This window comes from Mustela nigripes, chromosome 3 (assembly GCF_022355385.1).
Source record: "Mustela nigripes isolate SB6536 chromosome 3, MUSNIG.SB6536, whole genome shotgun sequence".
Taxonomy (NCBI): domain Eukaryota; kingdom Metazoa; phylum Chordata; class Mammalia; order Carnivora; family Mustelidae; genus Mustela; species Mustela nigripes.
The window spans coordinates 8316093-8338207 of NC_081559.1; the positions used below are offsets into that span (position 1 = coordinate 8316093).

A 22115-nucleotide genomic window follows, 5' to 3' on the forward strand; every position below is an offset into this window, starting at 1 on the left:
CCTTTCAACGGCTGGGCAACAGGGGCCATGAGAGTTGGAAAGTGTGTAAAAGTACACCAAGGCCACGGTCACAGCGCTAATCCCTAGGCAGGGCCCCGGAGGGAGACGGAGCAAGGACAGTCTTACTTCCAACTTTGAGAATCAGCAGATGTGGGAAGGGAACAGGGGGCGTCCCTGGGATCCCTCTTCATCTCATCAGGCTTTTTTCCCAGTCCTCTCACACCAGACCTTGGTCTCCACTGGACCGTCCAGCTGGTGATGACATGAGGCCGTGAACACATGCATGGTGTGCTGAGACTGGGAAGAAGACCGGTGACAGAAAGCAGGGCAATTCGGGGGAAGCATGAACCGTGTGAACCAAGGGGTTGAGAGGACCTGAGTGGGACCTGAATGAGTTATAACTGGGTTTAGAAATATGAGGAAACTGAACATTGGGAAGTAAATGTATAAACCAGTATAAGAAATTATATAATCCATGGCGTTTTACCACAGAGTGAGATGATGAAGTTATAATGAACTGAAGGTATTCTAAGGAAAAAAATTAAGCTTTTGTGGTAGATGACGGACAGCTGTGTTTAAAGATTAGTTTTTCCTTATTTCAACACTCAAGGAGGTATATACCATTTGTACAAAGTACAAAAGTAAGTTAACTTATCTGTGATTTGGGGAGTCAGCTCAGTAGGTCCATTTCCCCTTCAGGAGGCAGGTTAGTGACTGAAAGGGGCCCAAAGAGACTTCCAGGCCCCAGTGATGGGGCACTGACATACACATATGTTCAGGTTCGGAGGATTTAGCAAGCGGAATGTGCTCTTTTCTGTCTGTATATCATATTTAAAAAAAAAAAAAAAAAGATTTAAAAATCTCAAATAGCTGTCTATGGTGGACCGTAAATCCATTTTTAAAGAAAGTAGCTTTTGGATTAAAAGTATCAATTCGGCTCTTAAAACTCACTTTTAAGATCTAGAAAATAAGAGCCCCTAGCCTTAAACATAGTAGAAAGTTAGATTAATTATACCTTTCAGATTCACAGCCTTATTTTAAACTTTCATTTCAAAGGATGCTTTAATAATGAAAGTGCAGCACAACCACAAAAAAATGATAAACATTCTCCTGTGTTTCTCCAGACCTGCCCATTTGAACCTACCACCTAAGTAGTGTGCTGGTCCTAACACCGTGGCAAGAACCCTGGGATCCTACCAGGGTCCACTAATCTAGACGGTTCATTTAGAGTCTAATCCCATTCCTAACTCCTACCCTTCTTGGGGAAAAACACTCAACAGCTCCTTTTTGTCCCCAGTGCAGCAAGAGATTAAGTCACAATTATACCATAGCCAGAAAGAAAAATAAAATGAAAGTTTTTCAGAAGGGGCTGAGCTTATCTTCACGCTAAGACGACCAAGATTTGGCATGCTGATGACATTCTAGTGGGCTTCATCGACCCTGACCTGCCTCCAGCAGCCAGGGCCATCCATCCCCTCAGAAGATCAGGAGGGCACGTATTGCACGGAGGACTGGGTGTGGTGCATAAACAATGAATCTGGGAACACCAAAAAAATAAATAAAAAAAAGATCAGCAAATTCTGAAGGCCCTCAGTGCGGACTCAGATTTAAGCCATTTCCAGGGAAGGCCCTCCCCACTGCCGTGCTGCCCTTAAGACCTGGAGTTGTACAGAGTCGTATCATATGGATCACGAGAACCTCTCTCAGCCAAGGGCTGGCGTTACACAGCTCACAAGGTCATATCACAGGGCCCGTGGCCTGAAGCAAGAGTAAGATTCTAAAAACAATCGGTAGAACATTGCTACAGCTTTGTCATCTCTAGACCAAGTCCAAGATCAGGTCCCAGTTCCCGAGATAGGAGGAATCAGACTAGACAAAGAAGCAAACAAACATGGAAAACTGCTTTACATAAAAAGAGACCAAACAGACGTCCAGAGACTACATTGTAACACTGATGCACAGACCACCCCATGATCAGCTGTGACAGGGAAAAGGTACAGCAAGGGACACCGCTGATCCCCTTCATTGTCTATAAATCTTCAGAGAGAAGCCTAAGTTTGCTGTGGTTTCCTCGCTATATGTTAGTACACAAGGTTCTTAAGGTGAAAATAAGCTCAAGTAACAACAGTTAATAACTAGGAAAAGAAAAGCAAGAATCAAGAATGGGGGGAGGGCATCAAAGCCCAAGGGACAATGATCAGCCTGCCCTGCTGAGGGCTGTGTACAGTGACCCACATAAGGAGGAAAATGTGCTTCTGAGTCTGATACAAAGGCTTAAGAGAGCAAACCTGTCTGGGCGATGCTCACATTGTCGCCACAACCACTTTTCTTAGACTCCAGGGCCCCTGGGAAGTCCTGCTGAGTAATCTTAATCCAGCAGAATGAGAAGAAAGTTGAGTGCTTTTTGAGCCTTCTTAGGTCTGACCTCAAAATACTACGATGGAAGAAAGCTTCAGTGAAGCCCCCAAAACCTCTTATTTAAGGTGAAGCTTGTATCTAGCAGGTGGCACACCATCACATATGCCACTACTCTGCTGCTCGGTAACTTTCAAAATTTACATTCATCTACTCGCACCAGAGTCCCTTCCCTTCTCATCTCAGATCAGAATACCTGATAGAGGACAAGGAAGTTGTTTAAGACTTCCTTGTCTCAACTAGTGAAGTAGAGATCGGAAACAAGTTACTTAATTTATCTGGGCTTCAATTTCTCCATCAATGAAATTAAAGAATCATTTTAGCCAATTTCTACCCACTTGACCTACTTCATAAAAGCGTAACAAAGAATAAAAAATAAAGTAGGTAAACATGCTCTGTAAACTATGAAACACTAGGTACGTTTGAGTGTCATAATTCACAGTGTTAATAGCACAACTCTTAGCCAGGTCATTCAAGGCACAGACTACTCTGTACAATCCGACCAGGCGCCCCATGGCCAAGCCTCTCTGGAGACCCTGCGTGAAGGCAGAAGGCACAAGACAGTGTGGAATGTGGAATGCCACAGCTCCAAGTCGGAGGCATGGCCCGAGGTGGTAGCAGAGCTGTCCAGTTAGAAAAGGAAGGCAGAGAACTGGTTAGGTTGGGGACAGACAGCTAGCAGAGCAGTCACGTGATTAAATAAGGCGTTAAAAGGATGAGACAGACCTGAGAACAGGAGGGGCCAAAACAGCGTGAGGACAGAGCCAAACAGTAATCAGGCTCGACCATAATCTGTAACCTATCCTTGATCATAGAAAAACCCAAATCTGTAAGTTGCATAACAGGGATTAAGAATTTTTCTCTTCTGGGGGCACCCAAGGGGTTCAGTCAGTCTAAGCGGTCAGCTCTTGACTTCCACTCAGGTCATGATCTCAGGATACTGGGAGTGAGCCCTGTGTGGAGCCCTGCATGGGGGTTCCACACTCCCTGGGGAGTCTACTTGAGGATTATTTCTTTCTCGCCCACTCCCTCAATCCCTCCTCCATGCTCTCTCCCACTCTCTCTGTCAGATAAATAATCTTTTTTTTTTTTTTAAGGATTTTATTTATTTATTTGACAGACAGAGATCACAAGTAGGCAGAGGCAGGCAGAGAGAGAGGAGGAAGCAGGCTCCCCACTGAGCAGGGAGCCCCATGCGGGGCTTGATCTCAGGATCCTGGGATCATGACCTGAGCTGAAGGCAGAGGCCTCAACCCACTGAGCTACCCACGCACCCCTGTCAGATAAATAATCTCAAAAAAATACTTTTTAAAGAAAGAATTTTCTCCTTTTCAGTCACTCATTAAATTGGATACACTATTAAATTGCTTTTTTGCTCTTAAATAAATCAACTTATTAAAATAAACCAACTGGTTTTTTAATCTTAAATTTTATATAATGCAAATATCAATGTTTAAACAAACGCACTGAAATATCACAAATAACAGCCATAGATTCAGCAGAAAAGTACTTGCCTTTATCAAATGCAAACCGGAAACCAAAATCATTGTTCAATAAAATTCAGAGCAACTAGATGTGGCCAGAAGATGCCATTTACCCATACTCTGATGTGATGCAACGCCTCAGAAACTCGAATTACTACTAATCCACAGACACATACAAACAAAGGTCTTCCAGAATCCTCTCTTCATGTTTCCAATTCATTTTTTTCCTATTATATCCAACTACCTCCCAGGGGTATTTTTCTTTTCCATCTCTAATCTTTTCTCCCAGGGTAAACAATAAGGAAATTTTTCTATTCCTCTACCTGCTTCAGATGACACACTGGTTAATTAATCTCTGGGGCTATTTTTAAAAGTTGCTTAAAATATGTATCTCCTATAAATAACCACCCTCAATTATCAAAGTACATAAGCAAAGGGAGGAGCTCTTCACAACAGAATTTCCAAAGAATCAAGCCAATATTTTGGCCAATTGTACACAGTACCATTCAGCTTTTTTGTTAACACTCACCAAAACTAAGCACTCAGCATTTCAGCCCTATGAATGTATATTCCTGCACCTCCGCCTTTATGTCCCATCATTTTTGTTTAGATTTTTTTTTTTTAATTTGAGAGAGAGAGCCTGTCAGAGGGAAGGGCAGAGGGAGAAGCAGACCCCCACTGAGGAGGGAGCCAGATGGGAAGCTTACATGAGCACAGGGTGGGGGTGGGGAACAACAGAGGGAGAGGGCGAAACAGTCGCCCCCCCGAAGTAGGAAGGTGGTCTCGGGCTGGATCCAGGACCCTGGGATCATGACCTGAGCTGAAAGCATACGCTTAATGTACTGAGCCACCCAGGTGTTCTTATGTCCCACCATTTTTAACAAATTGTTGCTTTTTTTTTTTTTTTTAAGATTATTTATTTATTTATTTATTTGACAGAGAAAGATCACAAGTAGGCAGAGAGGCAGGCAGAGAGAGAGGAGGAAGCAGGCTCCCCGCTGAGCAGAGAGCCCGATGTGGGGCTCGATTTCAGGACCCTGGGATCAAGACCTGAGCCAAAGGCAGGAGCCTAAAACCACTGAGCCACCCAGGCACCCCTGTCCCACCATTTTTTAAAATATAGCGGCATCAGCTTCTTGCTAGGATCACCTATAGGATGGGAGAGCTGAGAGACTGAATAAGAAGGAAAAGCAATAACACAGAAAGATATATTTTCCAATGTGTTCCCCTATAAGCAGAATTTACTGGGCTTTGTTACTACTCATCAAAATACTTGCTCTTAAAGAGAAATACTGCTTTAACGGATCCTAGACAGTTAAACAGAACTTGGATGATGTCCAGATTATAACTGGCCATGGGTATCACTCAGACCTGCGGATACAGGTTGTACAACTGTTTTCCCAGAATCCCTCATGCTCAACCATCCCCCTTTAAGTGTCACATGTTTCTTAAAAGAAAGAAATGACTTATCTTTCAAAAGCCCAGAAAACTGTCATGATCCACATAAATGGTAGACCAATGCCTGAAATTACTCACACTTCTCTGCATATCCCCAAGGAAAAGACCAGAACATTGCACTTAATGACCTAAAATGCTATAAGTGAACAGAAAGAAGTAAATCCCATAGAGTGAGGCTCTTCTTAGAGATCGTACCAGTTTGTCTCCTGACTGAACATTCATGCTGCTGTCAGGCATAATTTTTAAAATTTTCTATTATGAACTCAACTGGCCCAAATATGTGGTTCTGTTTCCTCAATTACAGCACAGACTCTATTACAGTGTGTGCTGCCCCCCAACCCCAACCCCGCTGGCCCCCCCCCAACAGGACAGTGCCAGAGTCCTCAGCTCCCAACTTCCCCACCTGCTGCTGCTCTGTTAAGGGGCAGCCCTGAGGGCCCGTCCTCTCAGGCAACCGGCATCCGCCCTCCGGGCCTGTGGAAAGGACCTGAGGTGCGCCCTTGGGGCATGCCCCTGCGCGCTAACAGGGGCTTACTTGGCGGGAGAGCCTCGTCCACCCTCTGGTAGCGGCTGACGTCCTGGCGCACAGATGGCAGCGATCTCAATGGCTGGTGGCCGTTGGCTTGAGAACCTAGGATTAAAGAGAAAAAGGGGCTTGGGTCGCGTTTTCCCCTTCAGTGTCAAAACAGTCTCTGTGAAAGACCAAACCAAACCCAACCAACTACCAGAGCTAACATACATCCGGGACCAAGTCTGTCTGTCTGTCTGTCTGTCTCCGCCTCTCTCTGTCTCTCTCTGTCTCTCTGTCTCTCGACCCAGAAGCAGAAGAAAAGAGCCGGAGGTGAGCGCTCAGCAGAAGAGGGTCCTGCGGAGGAATGTCCCTCTGCACCCATCCCCCCCTCCCCTCCTGGCTGGTCCCGGTCACGCCCCAGGCCTTCAGGGGCCCATCGTGGCCACAAGACGATGAAGGAAACAGAAAGAAGAAAAGGAGAACAGGAGGAGGAGAGAAGAAAGGGACACTTTAGGTAAAAAATAATAATAAATAATAATAATAATAAGCTGCAGAATAAGGAAACTCATTCCCGTTTCTGCGTCTGGGCTCTTCGGGCGCAGGAATTATTCTGGGACTTTCTGGGGCCTCGAAGGAAACGGTGCCCGGCCGCGTTCACTGAGACAAAATACAAACTGTGGGTGTGACTTCGCGTCCCCGACGCTCAGACAGCGCGATCCTCCGTGTCAGGAGGCAGCACCCAACTTGGTGGCACTTTCCGCGCCGCAGAGTCGGAAACGCCGTGGCGCACGCAGGGCGCGGCCTCGGTCCGGCTGGGCCGGTGACCCGCGCGGGTCCGAAGCCGCTACCCGCCCCCGACGGCGCCGGCCCGGCTGCGTTTCTGCTCAGAAACCCGGGCGCGGCGGAGACCCGCGTGGAGCCGCGGACGCACGGACAGGCCTCTCCCTCCCACCGTGGAAGATCCATTCGGAAGACGAAGCGACCCGCGGAGCCCACGGGCAGAATTCGGACGCGAGACCCGCAGCACGAGTCACACGAGGGACAACCGGGGCCTCCCCTCGCGCGGCGGCCGGAGCCCGAGCCCCGCCGCTCCTACCTCCGGCCGCGCCCTCCTCCTGGGCCGCCGCCCCCTCGCACGCCCCGCGGGCCTCCCCGGCGTCGCCGTCTTCCTGGGGCCGGTTCTCGGGGGCGGCCGCTCCCTCCAGGCTCCCCCGCCGCCGCCACACCTCCCCGGGCTCCTCCTGCCGCGCCGCAGGGCCCGAGGCCCCCGGATCCGCCGAGTCCTCCGCCGGCGCCTCCTCGTCCGCCCCGGGCGCCGCCGCCCCCGGCGAAGGGCTGGGCGCGCGCAGGGACGCGGGGGACCCTCCGGCGGCGCCGCCCGCGGGCTCGGCGGCGCCGGCTCCGTCGTCCTCGTCCTGGGAGGAGAAGGCGGGCGTCCCGGGGAAGCGCGCGCTCTCCAGCGAGGAGCAGCGCGTGTCCACCGACGACAGCTGCGTCGCGACGCTCTCGTTGCAGGAGCTGTCGGCGCCCTCCAGGTCGCTCTCGCCCTCCGGCCTGGTGCTGGCCTCGCTCACGCTCTCCGTCCTGGCCGGGTCGCTGGGCTCCGTCTCCGACGACACCTGCGACGGCTCCGAGCCCTGGTCCAGGGACTCGGCCTCGCTGGCGGCGCGGCGGCTTCCCCCCGACGCGTCCGAGGCCGCCGCGTCCGAGGCCGCCGCGTCCGCGCCGCTCGCCGCCTGGTCCGCCTCCTGCGAGTCGCACAGCTCGCCGCCGCCCTGCTCGCCGCCCGCTCGGGCCTCCGCGCCGTCCTCGCTCTCCTCGGGGGCCGGGCCCGCGGGCAGCGAGGCCTCCGCCGGCTCGGGAGGGTGTTCCGGCTTCTCCTCCAAGGACGCGGCGTCGTTAGTGGACGCGTCCTCCGCCTCCGCCTCCGCCGGGGGGTCCTCCGGCTTCGTCTGCGACGTCAGGCTCGCGTCGTCCGTTCTCGACGTGGCGCCGAACATGATCAAGCCTCCTTCCTCCTCCAAGGAAGACGGGTAGCCCAGGTCTTGCTGGAACTCGTGGTCCTCCTCGTCGGAGTCGATGTGCAGCATGGCGTTGAGTCTCGTGTCGGTGGGGAAACTACTCCGCAGCTTGGGCGACGCGCCCATGGACCTCTCCGAGCAGGAGGCCGGGCCCGGCCTGGAATGGCTGCTGTGTTCAATGGCATCTAAGTAATCATTGAGTGAATCCTGGCGTCCTCGGGGGGGTGAGGTCCGCGACGACGTGGAGGTTAACTCCTCTGTGTCCATTTCCAGAGTCGAGCTAGTCCTGAAAGAATGCTTGGGCGTCCCGTCAGCAGCGCTGTCCTCAGACACCGGCCCATTGGAACACACGGGGCCGTCGTGATGGCCCCCCGACATGTCCTCCTCATCAGAAGGGCTTCCGAGGTCTCCATTCACAGTGTTGACCCCAAGGATTGTGCCAACAGCTTCTGGAGAAGCATCTGAAGGAGAAAACAGCATGTATTCAAACAAAGTGGTCATGACAAAACAAAAAACTTCTAATGTTCAATCCCTTTGCCCGCCCTCAGTTCAACAAACTCGGCCATCCCGGCAAGCCTTCTTCACGGTTTCGCTGTCTGGCAACGATGAGCGACTCACTACTGAACGAGTATCTTTTGGTCAGTGTGACTGATGAAGTGTCTGCATTCACTACTCCTAGAAATTCTAGAATTCAGTTTCCCAACTGAGGCGTAAACCTAAGAGATTTCTTGAGAAACAAGCTTGCCCATCTGCTTGGGTAACTTCAGGAGGTAATCACGGATTAGCTATTTTAGTTTCGGAACAGGACACAAATTCAAATTCTGTTCCAATGTCAATGGACAATGGACTGAGACTGAACGAGTTTTTCCCACAGCGACATAGTCATACAGCTCTCTCACCTTCGTGCGCAGAAGACGTGACCTCCACCTTGAACTGGAGGTACCCGCTCACGTGGTCGGCTGGGAGCCTGCGGCCAAGGTTGTAGCTGAGCATCTGATCACTGTAAAAGGAGAAATGGTTCTTTCCTTACTACACCGCTGTCGGCCTTCCCCTCCTCCAGCAGGCCACCCGCAAATCTCACGCACTTCTCTTAACACTTTCCGACTCACCAGAAAATACAACGCTCCAAAGCCTGTTATAATCCAACGTAATATGATTCATTCCCACAAAGGAATACTTATAAACCCCAGGATGCAACAAAATCTTGTTAGAAGCTGAAAACACAACACAGTATCACATGATTTTCTTAAACAGGGACTGATTCGCTCTCTCACTGCTAACAGCAACCAGGGAAAGATCATCAAGGAGCTGGGAAGGGTTTTGGCATTTTTTGACTGAGGTATAAAAGTGTAGAGGGCCTGGCTGCTCAGCATTTAGCAGAATAGGAAACTGGTCCTACAAGGACACGACAGGTAAGGACTATCACACAAGGACATGGGGACCCTTCGCTAGTGTACTTGAGGCATAGGAGCTGGAAGCTGGGAGACGGCAGGATGGGAAGTGTCTGTCCCTGACTACCATGGCCCCCCATTCCGGCCTCAATCTGTTTATTTGATCAAAGTCAAATGCAATTACATCATGACCTTGTATGAAGCAACCTTCATTCTCAATCTGATTTTTTCTTCATACAAGAAAATAACCAAAGGAGAGCATGAAATCACCCACAGTGTTCTCACACTGCCCTCTACTGGCAACTTCAGAAGGAAAACAACGCCTTTGCTTGCTATTTGCACGACTGTGCCGCTTAGAGTCACTAGTCTGCCGTGCGTTATTAGCACATGTCACTGTTTTGTTTGTCCGTCTCTACCTTCTCAGGATAATTCCGCACAGACGTCACCCCTTTAAAAGAACACGTGTGACTGCAAAATCCGGGTTCAGCTCTTGGGACTCCTTCTGACTTCTTAGCAAGAATGTTTTAAAACTGTAAGATTATTTTCTTCTTTCTTTTTCTTTTCTTCCCTAGAAACATTGTGACAGTTTTTGTCTGGATGTTTTTAAAATGCTTTCGCTTCCCAGAGTGAGTGCTTCCCGTGGGCCACGCACACTCTGCTAAGGGCTTTGCCTGCAGAGGCAAAGCCACCCTGGGAGGCATGTGGCAGCTCTGTTTTCTAGAGGAGGACACCGAGGTGTGGGGAGGGTGGGTGACTCATCTGAGGCCTGACACAAGCACTGCGGGACAGAACCGGGATTAGAACACAGATTCATCTGACCACGAACCCCCCGCTCTGCAGTCACATACCACCGTCCCGCTTTGTCTTCTCAGCGGTTCTAGGCCGCTTTCAGCAGCACGCATTTCAATGCCGTGATTTACTCATGGCTCATCTAAATGTAACTGCTATTCTGATCCTGCCTTTCCTACCTCAGCCGGTATTTTTCAAAAATCTTTTCTGCAAAGGGGTATACAGGCATTTCTTACCATTAGTATAGTTATACCACTTTTACATTAAAGTGTTCAAGTAACATTGTATAATGGCTATACGCTGCATCATACCAGGACTGCCTTTTTCTTTCTCTTACCACGGTCTTCCCAGAATTTAGACAGCACCTAACCCACAGAAGGGCCTGATCTCTGCCCGCTAAGGCATGAACCTAGCCACAAATTACATGGGCCTGTCCTCAACATTGTGGTTCCTCACCCATCCCTTTGGACATTAAAAAGAAACTGATCCTCATCTTCTTCTCCTCAGCCAGTAACAGCAGCGTGTTGGTGTTGATAACGGACGATTTATAAAAGGGAAGGATTTGAGCTAGGAAACAAATGTTTCATAGGAACTGTAAGAAAAGAGCTGCGTCCATCTGTCTTGCTCACCGTCGTATCCCCAATACCGAACACCGTGTTTAACATTTAGTAGACACGGTATATGTATACACACATATTTGTTTAACAAATTAATTAACAAATGAGACTCTTTGCTTGGAAAGAAGAATTCTAACAGGTGTTAGTGCTGTTTATTAGCCAAACTGGCCAGATACTCAATTCAACTATTCATCGTACAAATACAGGAAATCCTCCTATTCAGACTAAGGGTTGAGCTAAGGGTTTCATCCGTCGTTGAGGGCCCATCCGAGGAGTCACCTGTCCTCTTTCCTTCTTTATTTATCTTTGTTTTTTGTTTTTTAAAATATTTCTCTTTTGTTTATTTTTTGGGTTTTTTCTTTTTCTTTTTTTTTTTTTTTTTTTTGCTTTTTTTTCCCTTTTTCATCTTTGTTCTTAACCAGTCTCATCTGACTCATCCTGCTTCTTGCGGTGATGTATGATCGCGAACATTATATATTATTATGGTACACAGTTATGAAGAATAAGTGCCAAATTCTCTCACCACCTGAGGCATCTCTCTCTAATGTAACCAGAGGAGGGACAAAGCAGAGGAAAGTCATGTGTATTTTGGACAAACGTGGGCCACTCGCTGCAAAATGTCACATTCAAAAAAATACTCTCCAAATAGGTAATTAGCAAGAAGTTCTAGCTCATCCTACAAAACCACACTCTGTAAAACCTCAACTACTTCTGAGGGCCGCAATCTGCCAAACATGTAAGGAATGGAAGCCCAGCACTTCTCAAGATGAATCAGTTACTTGGTGGAAAGCAAAAATCAGATCAGGAATATATATTTAGGTGTCAGTAGCAGATATCCTAATATGTAGTGTCCTCCTTATCTAATAAAGCAAATCCCCAAGTGTCTGTATCGGACAATGTTTCTAACATACCTATGCAGAAACATTTCATAATTCCAGTATTTTACAAATTCATGCTGGACTTCCTTCTAATACACATCAATTCAGGACTGGCAGTTCTCGAAGTGTCCAGTTGTTTAAAAGACTAAAGGAAAAGCCCGCAAGTCAACAACAGCTTCATTGCCTTGACCATTCTTACTGGTGTACATAACTTCACACTTTTACCATATGTCTTATATATTCTGTAAACTATGATGATAATTATATCAATTAATATACTGTATTTATTGTATTTACCATAGTTTGTTTATTTTTTAAAATCTTCCGCTTTCTATTAACCCTTAAAATAACTTTAAAAAAACTTCCTAATGTATATGATCTCTACCAGAAGCAAAAATTGTGATTTCCTAACCTTTATCAGATAAACCAGGCTACTAGAATTTCAGCATACTGTTCCTACTTCACATGTGCTGGCTCCATCACAAATCCCATCATCTCTGATGGCCAGAGACTTAAAACCCATTACAATCTCTTAGTTTCAGATTTTGAAGGGGCCTTCAAGTTCAGCTGGTCTAAACACTGTATTTTTCAGATGAGGAATGCCCAAGTTAATTACGACTTGCCAAAATAGAACAGTTCACTAGTTGCAGAGTGGATATGAATGAGAAACCTTCCTTAGTGAGCTGGAATAATGTCGCATGGCTGCCCGTCCGTGAAGTGCCACAGGAAGCCAGGATTCTAGAGCAGGCTGATCTGCCCTCAAATCCCAGCTCCACCTCCTGCCGGCTAACCTCAGATTCCTCATCTCAGAAATGGGTATAATCATACTACTGACCTCCCAGAGCTGTTGAGGTTACATGGGCTAATGAGAGTAATGGACATAATCCCTGACACAGAATAAGCTCTAGGCATCTTTTTTGTTTCCCTACTTTTATTTATTATTATTGCTACCACTGCTGTTATTACTTGTGCTGTCACTGAGACTACGACCACCAGTACCATTTGTTTATGTTTTCTTACAGTGAAGAAGGCACAAAACAAGATGGCGGCACCATCACCACCACCACCATCACTGCTACCACCACTATTACTATTACTACTGCTGTATGTTCATAATGTTCTCCTACAATGAAAAAGATACCAAAACAGTAAGCTCAGTGCTACCTCAGAGCAGTGGCGTTACTTAGTTTGCTGGAAATGACCACGTAAAAATACATGCACCATTGACGATAAGGGATGTTGTGATTTCTTAACTAGTTTATTCACAACTTAAAAAAAGTTCACAGAAAGAAAACAGACATCAAGTCACATTTTAAATTCTCTGAGTGAGTAAACTTTAGTTGTTTGAATGAACGTACAGGTCTAGGAATTCTACAATAATACCTCGTACCAGTTAAGGTCTTGTTTTAAATGGCCCTAAAACAAAGTGGTTTTTGTTTCTCAGGAACAGTGAGTTGTCTGGATGGGATTAATTAGCATAACGGAGCTGTGAACCTGACACTAGAACCCTGCTCTAGGAGAGACTTTCACTGAAAGATTTCAATATACTGAAAAATAGTTGAGTATTATGACTTCTGATGCTGAAGTGCTAATGATAGGCCCATCTCAGAAAAGACAGATACCAAATAATAATAATAATAATGCTAATATATATAATGAAAACAAAGTGCTTTGGTCCTAAACAGCTTAATGAGTATAAAAACACTTCATTTTTTAAAAGAATTATCTTACCAATTCTTCTCAGTAAGAAAAGTCCTAGGACTACAAAATTTCATTTCAGTTGCTCTGTGCAAACTAATCTCAACAAGATCCCTACAAAGGGGGGCTGATTACCCAATGGCTTGCCGCTCCAGCAGTCTCTGGACTGGAATGGTTAGTTTCCCCAGGAAACGCTTGATGATGGGACGGCTCTTGGCAAATTTGTCCTTAATTTCAATTTCTAAGACATCAGTAAGAAGTGCAAAAAAGGAATATTTCTGAAAACAAAAACAGGTAACATGTTGATTCAGAAGAAAGATAAATATGAAATTATATCATTTCATTATTATAGAAAATGTTCTCTCTTAAATCCTATTGACTTAGAGTCCACCTTGCTAGAAATATCTGCAGCCAATGTCCATCCTCTATTCACTTTGAATCGTTAGCATTCACAGTGATCACAAGGCTTCAGTTAAGGATCTGCAGGACAAAAGAAGCCCCTTCAATCATGCAGTTCTTCCGGGTTCAACAGTTTTAGGAGACGCTATCAAATGTTAAATTGTGCACAATGCAGTTTTAGTACTTACTACATTTAATGTACCTCAATTCTTTGAAATTTAATATCCTGTTACAGGATGCTTTCGAATTATTGCTGTGTTTGATTACCAGCAATTTTAATTCCTCATCCCATGCGAGTCAGAAGTTGTAGAGCATAGATTAAAATAATCTTTCACTTAATGGCTAAAGTAGGAACATCTACAGAATACTGTGGTTTCTCTGATAAATATGAGAATGAAACAAGTCTAAATGGAAATACTTAAAATTTAAAAGGCACACGGGACAGAAAAATAAAAACATGAAGTTAACATAAACTTTGTTGTTTTGCTTAGGAATACCACTGGAGAAAATCAGATTGGCTATTAATAAGAATATAAAATAAATATAAAAAGCTTTATTCATTTACAAAGACTTTCACCAATATTCCCTTCATGTTATCTTTACGAGTAACATTTTCAAGAACGAGGATCTCAGGATAAGTTAGTGATGGGGCCAGAATCTAACCTGAACAATACTGCCCCTTCCCTAACATTATCCACTTAACCACTGTGATGCGAATGGCGCTGGCCAGTTTTATACTTAGGCACCACTAAGTTTATTTCGTCATGACAACTGAAGTTCTGCCAAGGGCCATGCAGTCTAGGAATCTGCTGAAAAGAAAAAACATTTGCTAAGAATAAGAGTGCTGAGTTTAAGCACTACCTCTGTCTCTGAGAAGCTATTACATGAACACTTCAATCTTCAGTTTCTTAATTATCGAAATGGAGAGATGAGAATCTCATCCCTTATGCCGCCTTCTTAGGCGTACACTGATAGCACGGTTAAGATCTTCGTAAATATAAAATGTTAGCGAAAGAAACTTATTGCTAGGATCATTAACATATCCACTATGTTCCTTCTAGAGCTCATAGTGAGATGCATGTTACGTCTTCTAGGCTTCTAAATGTGTTAAATTAAGTGCTGTGCTTTTAAGAGTCATTCACTATTGGAGATCATAAGAAGTTTTTTAAACCAGGTGTAAGAATATATGCAATATGTCATCCACTTAAATAACCACAATAACTTCTCAGGAGAAACATCTTGCTCTGCTGACAAGTCACAAATAGCCTTACCTGTCTTTTCCAATTGGTTTTAGGTCCCCTGAATTATCTCCCGCCCCAGTGAAATATTTCCACAAACCTGTTAGGTCATATTGTTGTCATTAAACATTTAGGGAATGATCTGATTCATTCATTGTATAACTCCTACACCCAGTGAAGGTTTACCCAGAAACATTCTAACACTAGTAGGTTAAACATGTCTTGGATCTCTGAGAAATGGCGGAAGAGCTTGTGCTTTCTTCACTAAATGAGAAACAATGTCTGTTCATTCCTTGACTTTCCTGAGTTCGAATGAGAAAACCCCTCGTTTGATTTAAATGATGCGTTGCACGAAGATGACAGTTAACATAATGTAGCTGTGAGGAACTCGACAGTGTCTGTCATCAACGCATCAACGGTCTGCCTTCACTCAGGATGACGAGTCCTTCAATGCCTTATTAATTAACCAAACTCTAGACATCCAAAAAACCTTTGCCAAAGCCTACAGGGAGAGAAATCCCCTTAATTTGTACTGAATATACACTAGAACAAAACATAAAAGATTGGGAGGGCTTTTAAAGTTTTTAATTTTAATTCTACCTAGTTAACATATAGTGTTATATCAGTTTCAGGTACAAAACCAGAAAAATTTTAAATAAAAACAGGATTGGTGTTACTGACTTTTCCTTCTGCCTCAGGCTCTCACACGGCGCCGCAAGGCACAGTTACTGACCCTGCCCTTATTTAAAATGATAGCTAACTGCCAGGCGAGGAGGCCATTTTAATATGTTATTATGAATTTTTTTGCATTGATTTTGATTTTTGTTAAAAAAATATTTCATTAAAATATTAATTTTGATGATTGAGCCTTCTGGCCCCCCCTTAAGTCATGTTCCTGAGGTAAGGACTTCACTTGTTTTGCTCTACACCTGGCCTTGGCCACAAGGGACTCTCTCTTTCCCTTCAGAGCCTCTTTCCAACAGAAGCAGGAGACCCCTCAGTCGTCCTGCTGTGCTCATAAACAGCTCAATGATACGCAGAACAAAGAAGGACTTGGCCAACTTCTGGTCAAGGAGAAGAGCCTTGAGGATCATCTTACCTCTCGATGCCAAATCGGATTAGTGGTGTTACTGATGATAGTGGACCTTCTCTCCTGTCCGTGGTGGGCACAGGTGGGGAAACTGCTCTTCTTCCCTGGCTGAATGGACATCTTAAGATAAGGGTCGGGATTGAAGAACATCCCTTTCTTTAGCCCAACTGCTCTAAGATCTAAAAAGGAGGAGAGGAGGGCGGGCGAGAAAGAGAGGGGGGTAAACAACAGCAAAGCAGCAACCAAGTTCCTCACACCGTGAGCGCTTAGGTAAGTGAGGACAAGTGGATTATGACGAATTCCGGCAGAGGGGGGTCTCCTGACAGGCGACAAAAGTGAAGCCAAACATTTATCCTCACCTTACCCACCCGAACGGACTTTTCCTAGATGCCATTTTGATTCTAACATGCATCATCACGTGGTCTGGCAACCAGCATTTCAAACAGTGTCTTGAGAGAAATTCTTGGGCAACAGTTGATTTTTTCAAAAAGAATGCTCATATGTTCTTTCATGAGAGAAAAGTTAAATCATCTACTTACATACATGAAACTACAGACCTATGTTTAATTTGGGGTAAAACTCGAGAGTACATTCAGTTGTCCCACATTTAAAATGTCATATATACTCCACAAATGTATTAAATATTGGGGGGAAAAGGAGGCCAGAAATATTTCTTAAAAATGTGAATGCCACCTGCTGTATTAAGTAATTATGGGGTTACTGTTTAGGACCCTACATACCTGATGAATGTCCCAGCCTCGTCTTAGATTCGCCAGCTCTCATTTCACACTAGCTGAGCGGCCAAAATGTCTGGCTAAAGTCTGGTACATGGAGAGACTGATACTTTTAAAAGGAGTCAGGCCAAGGGATGCAAACATGTCAAGCAATAAACCAGACCCACTGGGTCCTCAAGACCTTTCTGAGAATATCCGTTTGGGTAAGGCTGGCCCAAGAGCTAAGTGATCTTTAAAGTTCCTGCAGTCATAGACGGTTTCTAAGTAGCCTGATGCGATTGTAATCAGTCCAGGCAGCCCTCTGACCTATGGTCCTGAGAGAAATTCTGCAGATGTTGCTGAAGCTTCAAAGACCTTTAGATTACCCAGATTGGTCATTTGTGGTGACCCCAAATTATACGAGGTCCCCTGAGTCACCGTACTCAAGCTCATTCTTTTTTTTTTTTTAATGTTTTCTCCACGATGGGCCCAACATGGGGCCTGAACACACAACCCTGAGATCAAGACCTGAGCTGAGATCAGGAGTCAGCGGCCCCACCAACGGAGCCATTGAGGTGCCCCACAAGCCCATTCTTGAAACACAGTCTTTCTTAGTAGGACAAAACTGGCCTGGGGTTGCCCACAGAACTGTAGTCTCCAGGGAGGACTGCCTGGAGGAGGCTCACTCATGGCCGACGAGAACCTGTGGTCTAGTGTGTTGTCCAGCGACAGCTAACTGGCAGCCGAGGAGGCCATTTTAATAGTCGGCAAAGGTGGAAAAATTCAACCAAGAATCCCTCCTGTTAAGGACACTGCATGAAAACTGTAAGGTATTTGATCTGAAAACCAGTGGCAGATGGGAAGGATGAGTAAGGAGCGAGACGGGCATTCAGGGAAACCCCTGTAACTCATTAGCCCTCCAGCCCCAGCCCTGGCACTGCACAAGCTGTGGAGTCATTACTAATACAGCCTCTGCCTTTGACGATCCACTTAATAATGCTACATGCTTGCACTTGGCTTTAGTTAGCATAAAATAGCTGTAAGAGAAAAACACAGTTTGCATATTTATTTTCTTACCTTTCTTGATTATGCTCGTCTCAGACTCAAAGAATAATATTCTTTAGCTATTAAATCAACTCCTAAAGAAGGGATTTCTTTGCAGTCAGTGAGGAGTAACATGTACAGAAATGGCTGCTATAAAGCCTGACAGGGCTGAATTATTCATGCAAAGCATTCCTTTGAACAAAAAAGCATCCCTTCGGGAGATTAAGCCACCAGGATGAAAGCTGTCACTATTAAATAGCCCTCGCGCCAAATATGGCCCCAAGGAACACTGTACAAAGAAATCTTCCTTAATAAATACAAGAAATTATCAATTATTTGTAGTCTGAGTACTCCGCTTCCTTATCCATCTCAGCTCCTCTCGTGCTTCTCCCTTTTTCTTTCACATATTTTATTGCTCAAAAATGTCCACATAACCTCACAGACCAAAAAAGAACTCAAAGTTACAAAGGTATATAACATGTTAACTATCCTAGTTTAAAGTCTTATTTGAAGAAGAAGATGAAGATATTCATCTAAGTGCAGTTTTTGTTGTAGATGTAGAATTTAATTATCTGTGTGCCCACTTGCCTAATCAAGAGTAGAACACCTGCAGGTAGCCATTCTACAGAGCTTAATCAATATTAATAAATATTACCATTCACTGTCAACATGCTACAAGGGGGTTAATTTTTCAGAATTACCATTACAGAATTGATTTCATCTATAATTTTTGGCCATGTCTGTACCATCTGCAAATACCTGACAATACATTAGGAAATACAACAGTTACAAAGTAGCCAGCCACCATGTGCATTGAGGTGGAAAGGTGGAGGAAATTATAGTTAAAGCAGCAGCATTTAGGAGTGCCACAAAGCTTATTTCTTACATTTTAGGAAAATATCCTAGGATTTTCAGCTTCTAGATGGTCATGCTTATATGGGGAGTTAATTAGCATCCGCTCGAGTCAAAATCAGTATGTGTATATCATATTTAGGATGATACGGATCACTGGAAAGTGGAGGGCAGTGCTTCTAAACTAAGAAAACCATGGGATGGTCAAACTTGAAATTTTCTGAGCCATGGAGGTTGGTTCCTTGTTCCTAAACTATAAATGAAGGATTTCTGTACCTGTGGCCGCTAAGGACTGTGAAGGTCTAAAGCATAGTCAAATAAGAGTTTTCAGGAGACATGCAGATAACGGGGGTGAGGGAGGCGTACCACCAGCCTTGGTACTTCTAAGCACCCTTCTAAAAAACTAGATACATTTTAAACCCTGAGGGGTCCAACTGAAACATATGTATTGGCCAAATCTGAACCGTTAGCCACCAGTTTACAACTTCTGACATTCACCAGAGAATCAAAGCAAAAAAGGTTTTCATAGTAAGCAACCTCCCATGGAGGAGAAGGAACATGCCAGAACAGAAATGGACACTCCGAAGGCCAAGGCCAGCAATGAACTAATGTGCACACTTTCGTCATACGTGCTAATTATGCATCATGGAAATGTCTGTTTTCAAGATCAGTTTTCTCTCACTCTTGAGAATTGTCATTTCATTCACAACACTTTTTGCAGCCAAGAAAAGTGAATCTAATTTAAATTTCAGAAGCACTGCTCCCATGGAACAGTGAAAACAAAACATCTTACAATGACAGACATCTGTTAGTCTGCATTTTGTGTGGATTGTAGCACCGTTGTCTGTTTTAAAAGTCCATTTCAAATACTGATTTTCTTAGCACATTCTTGACTTTTAAAAGCCAATCATTTTTTTAAATCAGTAGCTTTCAAATTTATTTCACCGTAACCTATATACGAAACCTATTTTACTCTGAGATCCAGGATATGTATGCATAGATGTGTGTCCTTTTTGTGTGTGCAAGTTTTCAGTTTGTATATACTGATGTTCTATGAAAAAATATTTCCCTTTAGTGTAAAACTCTGATTTCTTTTCCTGCATTCTTTTTTTTTTAAACTGCTGGGTTCAAATAAGTTAAACTTACAAAACACAAAATGAGTTCCAACTTACAATCTGAAAAGCAGTGTTTTTGTTTTTGTTTTTCATAAATATACAAGCAATTACAGTATTTCACTAACCTGAAAATAAACAAAAAAATTATCTTATCAGCTTTCCAACTTTTATGTGTATTTCTCCACAGAAATAGGAGCATCCCTTGGCTTATTTTTCTTAGTCTCCAACTTTTTCCTTTCTCTAGATGAGCTAACCACACCTTGTTTTCAATAATCAAAGTTCTACTGTGGGGTAGGCACATATTACACTACAGTGTTCTTTTAAAGTAATGATACACACTTATATAGTCTTTTTATCTCTATAAAACCTGGTGGAAGAAATCATCTCTGAGCTTATATTAATAATCTAATGGTAAGAAATATATTTGAATTTCCAGAACATTACCAAAAATATAAATAATACAAATAATATAAAATAAATAATATAAGTAACTATTTCATATATCATATATGAGAATCTATAGACCAAAATGGCCACTCACGCCTTTGAAATTATACACTTCCAAACTGGACATCATGTTTAAAGACATCCTTACCTGACAAGGTAAAGCTAACTAACTTCCGAGAATGCTGATTTCCAGAAGCACCTCCTTCCATGCCTTCTGCACCCATCTGCAGAGGAAAAGCACATATTAGAAGTTTCACAGTGTAGTGTGGTACTCAACTTTCTTAAGAAGCCACGTGCATTTGCAAATATGATGATTTTTTGTGTTAAAGATGCATTGTAGCATGTGCCTTTTTAATAGGCTATAAATCTTGGAATTGAGACACAAATGCATATTCTCAGAGATGAGAGCATCATACCTCAATTTAGTCTTTACAACAAATGAAAGCAACACAAACTTCAAAATTCCCTGGGATATGCATCAACCTACTTCATGTCCTTTTATTTCTTTGATAAGAATATAGTTGAGATATAGTAAGTACACTTATATTGCTATTAGCATATTAAAATAATCCTTCAAGTTAAAAACTAAACACTAAATTCCTTTAGATTAGGAAAACTTAGAATAAACTACACAGGTGACTTATAGCAAGGTCATCCACAAATATGCAGAACTATCCTCTCTTGCCAAATATTTCTGGGTGACCACGTGAGTGTCCCATTGCCCTTGCAAACTCCTATTTCCTCGTGCTGCAGGAACAGGGCACGTGGGATGATAACTTAGCAATGACAAGAGTTGGCCATGCTGTTTAACTGGTTATTGCATTGTAAAAAGTTTTCCTAAAGGCTTTCAAGTAAATTACATCTCACTTGAAATTAGTCATTTACGGAACACAAAGCAGATCCAGGCTTCCTCTCAATTTATGTACAATTAGTGCTCAATTTATAGTTAATATACTAGGAAAACAGAGTTTACTGTTTCTCTAAAAAAGATGCCCACAATACTTTACGAGACAGAAGTGAAGGCAGAATATATCTTGAATAGTTAGGAAATAGAAACTACATTTTTCTCCTAAATTTCAGATTAAACCATTGAATCTAATCTTTGCAGCACTCCCTTACTCCTTTAAAAATCACATACCAACAATTGCAAACTGGTGAGCCAGTGGAAAACAGCAAGTGGGGTTCTCAAAAAATTAAAAACGGAATTGTCATATGATCCAGTAATTACAGTACTGAGTATTTAACCAGAGAAATTGAAAACACTAGTTTGAAAAGATATATGCACCCCGACGTTTACTGCAGCATTATTTACCATAGCCATGATATGGAAGCAGCCCACATCCACAGATAGATGAATGGATACAGAAGATGCGGTACATATGCACCGTGGAACATTACTCAGCCATAAAAAGAATGAAATCTTGCCATGTGTGACCACAGGCAGGGAGCTAGAGAGTAGAATGCTAAATGAAATAAGCTACTCAGAGAAAAACAAATACTGCATGATTTTACTCATCTATGGAATTTAAGAAACAAAACAAATGAACAAACAACAACAGCAAAACAAAAAAACCAGACTCTTAAATACAGAGAACAAATTAGTAGTTACCAGGGGAGAGGTGGGGGGGGGGCGGTGGGAGGAACGGGTGATGGAGATTCAAGAGCACACCTGTCACCATGAGCACTGAGTAATGCACAGAATTGTTGATCATTATACTGTACACCTGAAACTATTAACCCTGTCTGTTAATTATACTTAATTTTAAAAAATCATATCCTGCGAAGAGATAAAAACTACTAATCTAAACAAAGTTGAGCATTTAAAAAAAAATTCCATTCAAATTGTGAAATACAAATGTCTACTTCCTTCTCTACTTCCGGTCCCTTCTTCAGCACTATTTGGTATGGCACCTGCCTGATTCCTAATGTTTCAAATGTCATCAGCAATATGCGAG

General features: G+C 43.8%; 1 protein-coding gene across 5 annotated transcripts in view; it reads right to left on the reverse strand.

Moving 5' to 3' along the window:
* The window catches only part of HECW2 (HECT, C2 and WW domain containing E3 ubiquitin protein ligase 2), a 367014-nt gene that overhangs the window by 115980 nt on the left and 228919 nt on the right, over positions 1-22115 (reverse strand). For all 5 annotated transcript variants that reach the window (XM_059393100.1, XM_059393097.1, XM_059393099.1 and 2 more), the window contains 6 exons: positions 20309-20384; positions 15999-16168; positions 13398-13540; positions 8789-8889; positions 6965-8350; positions 5893-5988 (listed from right to left, as the gene is read on the reverse strand). In XM_059393100.1, coding sequence (XP_059249083.1) covers positions 5893-5988; positions 6965-8350; positions 8789-8889; positions 13398-13540; positions 15999-16168; positions 20309-20384 — 1972 coding nt within the window. The remainder of the gene's footprint in view (positions 1-5892; positions 5989-6964; positions 8351-8788; positions 8890-13397; positions 13541-15998; positions 16169-20308; positions 20385-22115) is intronic.